Consider the following 11841-nt stretch of genomic DNA (forward strand, 5'->3'; position numbering starts at 1 on the left):
CGGCAGCTGTTGAGAAAAGGGAAATTCCTGGACTGTTCTCCTGTTTTCATGAAAACAGGAAGCTCTGTGTTTCCGGGAGGTGGGGGCATTTCCCAGAGCAGAAGCCCCACATATGTATGTGTACACACACACACACACACACACACACACACACACCAAGATCCTGCAAAATCTCCTGAGAGGGGAAGCCGAGGAAGAATGATGGATCTGAAGTCCTGAGTCCCAGGTTCAAATCCTGCTGTCAGACCCTAGCTGTGGGACCCTCTTAGTGGAACCCTTATTTTGAAATTTGGGGCCAGCCCCCGAGACTTCTCAGCCTCAGGTTCGAGAGTGTTCGTGCTCCCTCCGCTGGCCCACGGCTCTGCCTAGATCCCGGAGCTAGGACTGGGAAGGGAGAGGCAGGAGGGTCCAGCGGGTGGGTCAGGGAGGGGTCTCAGCTTACTTGGGCCCGCCGCACTCGATCGCAGACACCTTCACTACAGGGAGGGCCTGGGAGGCCACGGGCTCGATGGTCAGGGTGTTCTCCTCCACGGCCCGCCCGCACCAGCTCTGAAAGCTGCAGCAAAGCCCAGGATGAGTGAGGAGTGGGAGTCCTCCCCCTCCTCCTTCCCCCCCCTCCCCGACCCTTCCCCACCTCACCTCTTGTTTGGTGAAGTTTAAGCAAGGGCCCACATCTTCTCGGTAAATCCTCTCCAGGAAGGGGCAGCTCTTGTCCAGGGTGGGGGCCTCCTTCCAGGCCTGGAACTCAGTAAACAGGATGGTGTCCACCTGAAAGGGGCCCAGAGGGGGCGGGCTGAGAGAAAGGGCCAGCACGCGGCCGGGCCGGGGGACGCATCTGGAGTGAGAGAAGCAGCTTAACTGGGGTGGGGAGGGTGCAGCCCCCAGCCCCCCAGCAGCAGCAGGAGCCCCGGCCCCAGTAAAGGCCCCAGTCCTGACAAAGGCCCCAGCCTGACAACAGCCTCGGGCCCGACACAGGCTCCAGCCCCACGTTCTAGGCTGACTCTAGGCCGACAAGCCGTCTTGGGCAGACCCTTTGGAGCACGTCGACCCCGAGCATCTTCCCGCCTCTACACCAGACTAATCCCATTGACGTCCTGCTGCCCTGGGCCCAAGTCCACCCTGCACTCCTCCTCCCTCCTCTGACAGAGAGAAAGGATCCCCCAGACAGAGGCTGGGACCCAGGGCCAGAACCGGGGATGCTCCCCTCCTTTGGCCAGCCCAGCCGGCCTCTGTCTGGCCCCCCCCGAGGGGCTGCCTCTAGAGCTGGCCCCCAACACGCCAGTTGCTGCTGGAAGGGAGACGCAAGCGAACCCCTCCTTGGGCTGTGGAAAAGAGCCCGCCCTCCCTGGGGCCGTTACCTGCCAAGAGGAAGAGGAAGAGGAAGAGGAGGAGGAGGAGGAAGAAGAGGAGAAGGAAGAAGACTCCGAGTTCAGGGTCTGCCAGCCTGGCTCATAAGTGATGTGGATGGCTTTCCCCGGGACAATACACAGCAGTAAGGAGAGGAGAGTGGGCACCTCAGGCTGGGCGGGAGCACAGAGCAGAGAAGGGGTGCAGGAGGAGGGACAGACAGAGAGGAGAAGGTTAGTGCCTCTGCTCAGCGGGGGGCACCCGTCCTGCCTCCTCCCGTGGGCCTCGGGCGCCCAGGAGAGGTAACTGTGGCCCCGCGCAGCCCTCCAGCAGAGCGCCAGCCCCGAGGACGCTGCCACCATCTTTGTGTCCATAGGGTTTTGCATACAGTTGGCATTTAATAAAGGCACCAAGTGCATCTGTCAACTTTGCAATAAATGCTCGCATGGGGCTGCTGTGAGCCCAGGGACTGTGTGTGTCCAGCCGCTCCCAGGGTCCCACCATTGGGTGCAGGCTGGGAATAACCAAGGCACATGAACAGGAAGGCCCTGCTGGGGAAGCCGCTCCATGGCCGGCCTCTACTGCAGGGGCTTTCTTGGCCCCTGAACCCTGCCCAGCAGGGAGACACGGAGCCATTTAACAGGTTCCCGGGCTTCGGTCCCTGCCTTTCTATTTACCTCCTGCTGGGTGACCCCGGCCGAGGCCATGCAAAGGAGGCTGGCTGGGATCAGAAGCTTGGGTGCAAATCCCAGCTCCACTACTTACACCTGTGTGAACTCTGGCCATCCCCTCCCCCACTCCGGGCCTCAGTTTCCTCAGCTGTAAAAAGCAGGCAGGGGTGGGTAAGTTGGACTGGGTGACTTGGGGGGTCCCCTTCTTCTCCCAGAGCTGGGAAGGGGGACAAGAGGCCATCGAGTTGGGGAGCTCACTTTCTACAGGGAGGAAACAGACTCGGCCAGTGACAGTCCAGTGTCACCCACAGGAGGCAAAATGGTGGAGCAGGATTCAAAAGCTCCTCTCTGACCCCCGAGTCCCCCTGCTTTCCCTCCTGGCTCAGAGGCAGGGGAGCCTGGGAGCCGCCCGTCTGCCCCTCGGGCTTCTCCCACTCTGGGGGGGCTCCAGCCTCTGGCCCCCATGGCCCCCGCCCCGCCCCTACCTCTTTGCACTCGTGGCCTACGGGCTCGAAGGAGATGCTGTGGCCGGTGGCCGGGCAGACGGCCGGGCAGAGGGCGCCGCCAGTGCTCTTGTTGCGAGCGTGTCCCTTCCGGAACACGGCCTTGGATGGGCTCTGGAGCTGGGGGTGAAGCTCTCGGTTGGGCGAAGACGGGGTGGAAGTGATCACCAGGGCCTTCAGGGCCGTCACCTCCGCCTGCAGCATGTCAATCTGGCCAAAGGAAGGACGAAGGTCAGTGGCTGCACCCACCGGCCTCTCCAGCCCAGAGCCCCAAGACCAGGCCAAGCTGAAAGGTGCCTCTGAGGCCATTTTGTCCATTCTACAGATAAGGAAACTGAGAACCAGAGCGGTCAAGAAGAGGAGACGAAAAAGTGAGGAAAACCTTCCATTACACCTGCCATCATCAGTTCCAGAGGGTTAAGACTCGGAGAGCCCAAGTCCGACCCATCCCTGAAAAGGACCCCCCTGGATCCTGTTTGCAGTCACCGACGGCTCTTCTCCCAGACTGGCGAGAATCCCTGAGGGCTGTGTCTCCCCCCACGACCCCCAGAGCAACGGTCCGCACCAGCCTGGGACCACTGCCCACGCTCACTTTTGCCTGGGCTCGGACTCTGCCAGCCTTCCAGGGAAGGAAACCAAGGGGTAAAGGGGAAGGGAAGGAAGCCGGGGGTTAAAGGATCAGGGAAAGAAACCAGGAGGTAAAAGGGCAGACAAGGAAACCAGTTTGTCTCACCTTCCCTCGAGCCTCCATCAGCTGCTTTTCTGATGCTGCTTGCTTTGTATTTGCTTCCCTCACCATCTTGTGAGCTTCCTGTGAAGGGAAGGACGGCCGATGGTCACCGAGCTCTATGGGAGGGGCTTCGCTCTGTGCCCGTGCTCACCTGCCAGCCCGAGACCCGCAGCCCCTCTGAAAGGTGACATGCTCATAGCTAGATCCTCCGTGCTGAGCGGTCACAATAGCTTAGGGGAGGACGCAACCGTGCAGAGAATCTTCTCCGATCACTGTCATCGCCCCATGTATCCGGGGAAACTGAGGCCTGGAGATTAGTTAACCCACTGTCCTGATCACGAAGCCTTTAAGCAGCAGAGCTGGGACTTGAATCCAGGGCCCCGGACTGGCTGATCTGCCACAGGCCCTTCTCTCACAGACACACAGAGCCTCCAGGGTGCAAGGGACAGCTCCTAGCTGAACAGTCTCCTCTACAATGTCTTAAATTTGAAGCCCTCCCAGGACAGAGAGCTCACTACCTCCCATTTGTTCCCCATTTGGGAAGTTCTCCTTGTTTCCTTTTGTTGCCCAGGGTCAAGCAGACGGAGCAAAGCTACTTGTCCTTCCGTGTGGGATCCTCCAAATCCCTGCAGACCCCCCCTTCTCTGAAACTAAACACACCCGACTAATCCAGCCACGGCGCTCTCTCCAGGCCCTTCCCCACGTCCTGGTGGCCAAACTCCCAACACTCTCCGTGGCCCTTCCTGAAACAAGGACTCCAAAACTAAACCCACACTCCTAGCTCTTCTGTGCCCAGAACTCGGGACAGGGGCCTGCTCTGTGGCCTCCTGGCTCGGACACCAAACACCCTGACCGGGGCTCGACCAGCAGTGATCTGGGTCTCCCCACAAGCTGCTGGCAGTGCTCTAAAACATACAGAGCTGTCAATCACACCTCTCCCCCTTCCGTCATCTGGGACGTTGACTTTTAGGGCCCACGTCTAAATCTTTTAGTAAATGTAAAGACTTTTTTTTTCTCCCCCCTGAGGCTGGGGTTAAGTGACTTGCCCAGGGTCACACAGCTAGGAAGTGTTAAGTGTCTGAGACCAGATTTGAACTCAGGTTCTCCTGAATTCAGGGCTGGTGCTCTATCCACTGCGCCACCTAGCCGCCCCAAATGTAAAGACTGTTAATGCCTTCCTTCCTCCCCGTGATTGAGCACAGTGGCCCTAACAAATTGCACTCTTTGTTATTGTCTGCTTGCATTGTGTTTTCTCATTTTTCCCCGGTTTGATTTGATTTTTTTGTGCAGCAAGAGAACTGTATAAATATGGCTGCAAATATTGGATTGAACATATATTTCTACCATGTTGAACATATATTGGACTACTTGCCATCTAGGGGAAAAGGTGGGGGAATGGGGGGGAAATTGGAACACAAGGTTTTGCAAGGGCTAATGTTGAAGAATTATCCATGCATATGTTTAAAAAAAAAAAAGTTTGATTAAAAAAATTAAAAATAAATTTAAAAAGAAAAATAAAAAATACATATATATTTCACAGATCCAATAGAAGGCACTCCAATGAAAGTGAGGGGAAGGAGAAGGGATCAAGCATTTATTAAGCACTTATTATAAACCAGAAACTGTAATCAGCACTTGTTTTTTGACAAATATGATCTCATTTTACCCTCACAATAACTTTGTAAGATAGTTTTTATTAACCCCATTTTATAGCAGAGAAAAATGAGGCAGAATTTAAGCTATTTGTCCAGAGGACTCTATATTTCTATATTTGTCTCCCCTTCCTTTCCCACCTTACACATTCCTCCCTTCCACCCATTCATCACTCCAGCCACACTGGCTCTCGGTCTGTCTGTCTCTCTCATCTCCCACCCTCCATGCATGTACTCAGAATGCACTTCTCCCGCACCTTCCCCTCTTAGAATTCTGAATTTCCTTTGACCACCACCTCCTCCAGGAGGCCTTCCTTGATTCTGCTCACCTTGAGCTGCTAGCGTTTCCTCCCAAACTACCTTGCATGTGTGTGCGAGCTGAGAATATTGCTCCCTTTCTAAATTCCCACTACCTGTCTGCAGCTTAGATACATGTACACAGTCTAAGGTGGCACTTTCATGCCTGGTACACAGTAAGCACTTAATAAATGCTTGTGGAATGACTGTGTCTCATATTTCCCTCCTAGGACTGTGAGATCCAGATCCAGAAGCGACTTGACTAATCCTGTTCCAGTCTCCCCAGTGGCGGAGGCCAGCATTGAGACCAGGAAGGAACTCAGCAGGCGTTTAATAAAGACTTGTTGGGGGCTGCAGGGAGTGACCCTCAGGGTAAGTTGGGACTGCACCAGACCTAGGATGGCAGGTCTATGAGTGAGAGAATGCTCACTGTCTACCCTAACTAATACTTTCTCTACAACTTAGCGCCTCGGAGGCTTGTTGGGTAGAATTCTGAGAAGGTACCTGACTTGTCTAGGGTCACACAGTCAGCACGCCGCAGAGACGGGGGACCTGGATCAGGTCTTCCCCAGTGGGCGCTCTATCCATTACACCACAAGGTCTCACGCCTGCTACCCTACCTCTAGTCCCCCAACCCCAAGCCCAGCCTATTAGAAACAGTAATATGTGCTATCCCATGCCCTGGGCACCAGCTGTCCAGGCACAAGTCTGGCATCTTAGACCCCAAGCTCCCGGGGGCAGGGCCAGAGCCTGGCAGCTCTCCAGGTACCGTGCCCAGCACGGTGCCATCTGACTGCCCTGGTGCCCACGGGGCAGGCAGCACCTTACCTCAAACAGGCTGGCCGTCAGCTCCTCCAGCTCCTGCTCCAGCTGCTCCCGGACCTTCGACAACCTTTCGCACTCTTCATCTTTCAGCTTCAGTTCCTGGGGAGAGCGGAGACTTGGGGCCTCCCATCGCGTACTGGCCCTTCCACGGGCTTCGGCGGCCCCCGAGGCTCAGGCCGAGCCCACTGGCTACCAGCCCTCTCCCCCCAACCCGTCCCCCAGCCCTACGCCCCTCAAGTCCCCCCAGACCAGTCTAGAACAAAAGCCACCGGCCAACCGTGGAGCTCATTGGGAAACGTGTTGATAAGTATGCTTCGCTATCATTTGCAAGTCGTTTCTTTGCTGTACACAAAGAGGGAAGGGTCTAGGGTCACACTTCTCCTGCTTCCTCTCCTTCGGACATGGTGCCCATCATCCCCTCTTTGAGGGCAGGGGCTGTTTGGCCTTCCTTTGTATCCCCCATATCTGGCACACAGTAGGTGTTCAAGAAAAGCGTGTTGATTTGCTCGAGCGGACTGCCTTAGGGGTCGTGCCCTGTGTTTCTGCAGCCTGCGTGCCAAGTACAACGCTTAGCACATGCCTGATTGCTACATAACATGGACCACCAGCCTAGGCATTTTATGACCCATCTCCCCATACCTTCTGAGCCTTCCGGAGCTCTTCCTTCAGGAACTCGGAGCCCTTCTCACGGATCTCCACGGAGGAGCTGCGCAGGCGGGAGACGTCCAGGGGGTTCGGGGGGTGGGCCTCCTCCCCTCGGCCGCCCTCCCCGCAGGGAGGCTCCGGCAGCTGGGAGTCCCTCTTGCCTTTGCAGGGGGGCGCGCTTTTCCACGAGCTGCTCACGGAAGACGGCTGCCCCCCTTCTTCTGCCTGGGGCTGGCTGCGGGATAAGCACAGGGGTCAGCAAGAAGTAGCAGGGAGGCACAGCCACTGGGTGGAAAGTGAGCCCTGAGGTCGAATCCTGCTCTCCCCAACATTCACTCTGTAGGACCCTGGCCAAGTCTCCTTTCCTCCCAAGAGAGTCATTTCTTCCTCCGAAAAGGAGAAGTCGTGTCGATGATCTCTACAATCCATTGCATCCTTGACATTCTAAGATTCGTCCCATTTCCGACACCCCCTGTTCTCGGTCCCTCCCAGCCCTGACATTCCCTGTTCCAAGCCCTTCCCAGCCCTGACACCCCTTGTTCTAAGCTCCCTCCCAGCCCCGACACCCCCTGTTTGGTGCCTTCTGGGAGTCCAGCCCAGAGCCAGATTTTGGGGAGCCAGGCACATCGAACAGCCTGGCCCAGGCTCCAGGCTCCTGGAGCAGATTTCTTGTGCCCCCTGACCTGGTCAGAGAGCTCCACGGGAGGGGTCCCTGCAGGCCCCGATGTGCGCTACAGATGGGGAGCCCAAGGAGCTGAATATCTGTAGAAACTTCCCAGGAAAAGGAGCGTGGGAGGCAGGGGCCCCTGAGTCAGGCAACATGAGCCTTGCTGTTCAGTTGGGGTCTGACGCGATGATCCCCACCTCACCTTCTCTTACAGACACTAGAAGTTCTCCCTTTCCCTGCCCTGGCTCACTTTACAGAGGAGGAAACTGAGGCAAGCGGGGTAAAGTTCCTTCTCCATGGCCACATGGCCAGGAAGGGTCCAAGGCAGATTTGACCGGTGCTCTACCCACTGAGCTACTCACCCCCCTGAGCCTTAGAGCATCAAGTATCGGAGATGGAGGGGGCCTTGGTGCCCGTCTAGTCCCTTCCCCCAGCCTTGCAGAAGAGTAAACTGAGGTGCAGGGGAGGCAGAGATGGGGGCCAGAGCCAGGTAACTCTGAGCCTTGTTGCTTAAGGTCGCTGCCTCCCCAAATCGGCCTCCCCCTTGCTAGCCTTGGGAAGCCACTGCTCAAAGATTCCAAGTTTAAGCCCCTCCCTTCATTTTGCAGCTGAGGAAACTGAGGCACAAAGAACTAAAGGACCTACCTGAGCCGACACAGTGGATTCTTGGGATCTGAAGCCAGGTCTCCTGACTCCCAGCTCATAACACTACTGTGCGCAAGCTCCCCAGGGGGCTTCTGGGGCTCACAGACTCCTTTTCCCTCTCTGGGGGGGTGCGGTGAGGGGGAAGGCCGGCGCAGATTCATGCCTTCCCGGGGTAGGTATCCCTTTCTCCAGCAGAGCTTCCTCCCGCGTCCCTCCTTCTGCCTCCACAAGCAGACTGGGGGAGGAGGAAGTGGGGCAGAGGGGGGGCAGCCCGGCGGTCTGGGGGACCTGGCATTTCTGTCGAGGCAGCAGCAGCCCTGCTCACTCAGCGAAACCGGAGACGCTCCGGGCTCCCGGGCCAGCGCTTCCGCCCAGTCTCCGGCGGGCTGGCCGGGCTGGGGAGAGCCCGCTGGGACCTGGGGGGAGGGGGGAGACGGGGGCCCAGCCCATGCCACTGCTGTAAGGAGCAAGGTGGGAAAAGCCAGGGTCCCCAAACACACACAGAGCTAAAGCTGCCGAGGGCGGGGGCCCCCTAAACATACACAGAGCTAATTAAGGCTGCTGAGGTCAGAGGGCCCCCAAACACACACAGAGCTAAGGCTGCAGAGGGCAGGGGGCCCCCTAAACATACACAGAGCTAATTAAGGCTGCTGAGGTCAGAGGGCCCCCAAACACACACAGAGCTAAGGCTGCCGAGGGCAGGGGGCCCCCTAAACATACACAGAGCTAACTAAAGCTGCTGAGGTCAGAGGGCCCCCAAATACACACAGAGCTAAGGCTGCCAAGGGCAGGGGGCCCCCTAAACATACACAGAGCTAAGGCTGCCAAGGGCAGGGCCCCCCTTTTCCCCCAGGTGTTACCGGCCCATCCTATGGGCTTCCACCCAGTGGATTTCTGGGGGGGCTGCATTAGGATGTCCAGTGGTGGATTCCTTCAGTCACGGGGAAGATCCTAGGCCTTCTGCTTTCCTCACTCTCCCCAGAATCCCCCCCTCCTTTGAGCAGAGAAACACTATGGGACCTGTGGACTTGCTGTATGACCTTGGCCAAGTCCCTTCCCCATTCCATTTCCTCTGTAAAATGAGAAGGTTGTAGTGAAATGATAAATAAAACTAAAGAGGAAGAGAGAGAGAGAGACAGTAAAAAAGAAAAGCAGGGAGAGAGACACAGAGACACAGAGACACAGAGACACAGAGACAGACACAGAAAGGGAGGAGAGAGAGAGAGAGGGGCACCAAGGCTCTCCTAAGGCCCCTCAGGCCCAGTTATCCCCAGATAGATTCATTACCAGGAGAATCTGGCAGAGGGTCCCAGGCTGGCGGCCTTTGGGGAGCGGGAGGGGGCCGTCGGCCAGCACCTGAGCTCAGTCAGGCCCTGACTCCCCCAGGCCGGGGCTGGCCGGAGATGTGGAGCTGCCCCTGCTCTAACATCAGCACGAGCATCATCTCATCTCACGTCAGGATTCAGAGCAGGGCGGGGGCCGCCACGGGTCCCACAGCTTTCCGGTAATGAAACTGTGGTCCTCGGACTCCACATCTGGGGTCGTCCCTTCTCCCCACACTGCCAGTCGGGAGCCAGCCACGTAGAGCGGGGAGGACCGTGGGCTGGCAGGAGCCCAAAGGGAGCCCGGAGCCCCCGCTGCCCAGGAGTGCTCGGGCTGAAGGCCCAGCCGAGCTGTGCTCGACAAACTGGAATCCCCCGCTCAGCTGGCTGCCCCGGAGGCCCAGAGCCAGCCATTGCAGCCCTCATTTACAGGTGAGGACACTGGGGCTCCTAGAAGGGGAGACTTCAAAAACAAGACTTCTGACGTCAGACTTAAGCTCTTTCTCCTGTGCCACCTGTAAGCTCTGGGGATGATTCTGTGGGTAACTGTTTCCTCTGTGAGACAGAGACAGAGACAGAAACAAACAGAAAGAGGCAGAGACACACAAAGACACAGAGGGACAGAGACACGGAGGGAGGGACAGAGACACGGAGGGAGGGACAGAGACACGGAGGGAGGGACAGAGACACGGAGGGAGGGACAGAGACACGGAGAGAGGGACAGAGACACGGAGAGAGGGACAGAGACACGGAGAGAGGGACAGAGACACGGAGAGAGGGACAGAGACACGGAGAGAGGGACAGAGACACGGAGAGAGGGACAGAGACACGGAGAGAGGGACAGAGACACGGAGAGAGGGACAGAGACACGGAGAGAGGGACAGAGACACGGAGAGAGGGACAGAGACACGGAGAGAGAGACAGAGACACGGAGAGAGAGACAGAGACACGGAGAGAGAGACAGAGACACGGAGAGAGAGACAGAGACACAGAGAGAGAGACAGAGACACGGAGAGAGAGACAGAGACACGGAGAGAGAGACAGAGACACGGAGAGAGAGACAGAGACACGGAGAGAGAGACAGAGACACGGAGAGAGAGACAGAGGCAGAAAATGTGCTCTTGTCACCTGGCACTTATAGGGATCTTAGAAGGGAAAGGAGTCCCCCCTAAAATACAATTGGGCAAAAGACAGATAAAAAGTGGGGAGGGTGATCGATGTAATCATGGGTTTCTAGCTGGAAGAGGCGCACTCCTCTTTTTTTTTCTGGACAAATTTGCTAAGAAAACCGAGAAGCAGAATTGACAGAAATTGGAGTTAGATCATCATCACGTACAACATGTCGCAATAGACCGAATCTTAAAGATAATGATATATTCTCATCATATAAATGATGAATATAAAGATAAGGACAAGAGAGGGAATTTTTAACCAAGGAAAGATTCGAGAAAATCCCAAAAGACAAACAAGAACAATCCTGGTTACAAGAATATGACAAATGTGGAATGAACAAAATTAATGCTACTCAGTAGAAAGGGAAGAGGTAAATTAGGAGGGAAATGGATTAAACATCTCTGATATTCAGAATGGAACCAGAACCACCAACAGAAATAAATAAGACCACAAGCCAGTCTCAAATAGATAAGTGGGTAAGGGATATGAATAGAGAATCATCGGGGCAAACTGTTAACCACATAAAACTACTACTACTACTAAGAGAAATGCACATTAAAACAACCCCGAGGTTTCACTTTACATCTAGATGATGAAAGACAGAAATAGTCCGTGCTGGAGCACACTAGTACATAGTTGGTGGAGCTGTGAGTTGGTTCATTTTAGAAAATATTTGAAATTATGCAAAGAAAATGACTAAAATTTCCATACTGTTTGAAGACATTTCACTACTAGGCAGATACCCCAAGGAGGTCAGTAAAAAGGAGGACCCACATATACTAAAAGATTTATAGCCATACTTGGTGTAATAGTAAATAAAGATGACATCATCAATTGTGGGATGGGAAACTATGTAATGGTACTGTAAGAAACAAGAACAGGCTGATTACAGAAAAGCAGGAAAATGACACATATAATGACTATAGAAACCAATAAAACTATCAAAATCGGATATTGCAAACTTATTGTGAGTGACTTTGACCCTGAAGAGAGACTGGAAAAATGACTCTTGGCAGAGGTGGGAGACTGAAACATTGCATATGATGCCACTTTCCTTCCCTTCCTCTCTTCTGCTATTTCTCACCTCTACATTTTTCCCCTCACTGATCCCTAATGCCAGGGATGCTCCCCTTCCAGACCTCCACTTCCTGAAACCCCAGCATTCCTTCAAGATTTAGCTCACGCAATTCAGAACTATGCCCACAGGGCCATCAAACTGTGCATGCCCTTTGCCCCAGAAGTGTTTCTATTGGATTATAATCTCAAGAGATCCTTTAAAAGGAGGGAAAGGGACCCACAGGTGCCAAAATGTTTGTGGCAGAAACTGGAAACTGAGTGGATGCCCATCAGCTGGAGAATGGTTG

At 55.2% G+C, this 11841-nt stretch overlaps 1 protein-coding gene across 1 annotated transcript in view; it reads right to left on the bottom strand.

The window, feature by feature from the left end:
- RAB3IL1 (RAB3A interacting protein like 1) overlaps nucleotides 1–11841 on the bottom strand; it is a 29654-nt gene that overhangs the window by 4745 nt on the left and 13068 nt on the right. Inside the window, 7 exon segments of the mRNA XM_074275488.1 lie at nucleotides 443–534; nucleotides 536–556; nucleotides 640–768; nucleotides 2504–2731; nucleotides 3255–3332; nucleotides 6029–6124; nucleotides 6665–6905. Coding sequence (XP_074131589.1) covers nucleotides 443–534; nucleotides 536–556; nucleotides 640–768; nucleotides 2504–2731; nucleotides 3255–3332; nucleotides 6029–6124; nucleotides 6665–6905 — 885 coding nt within the window.

This window comes from Sminthopsis crassicaudata, chromosome 6 (genome assembly GCF_048593235.1).
Source record: "Sminthopsis crassicaudata isolate SCR6 chromosome 6, ASM4859323v1, whole genome shotgun sequence".
In the NCBI taxonomy this organism is placed as follows: Eukaryota; Metazoa; Chordata; class Mammalia; order Dasyuromorphia; family Dasyuridae; genus Sminthopsis; species Sminthopsis crassicaudata.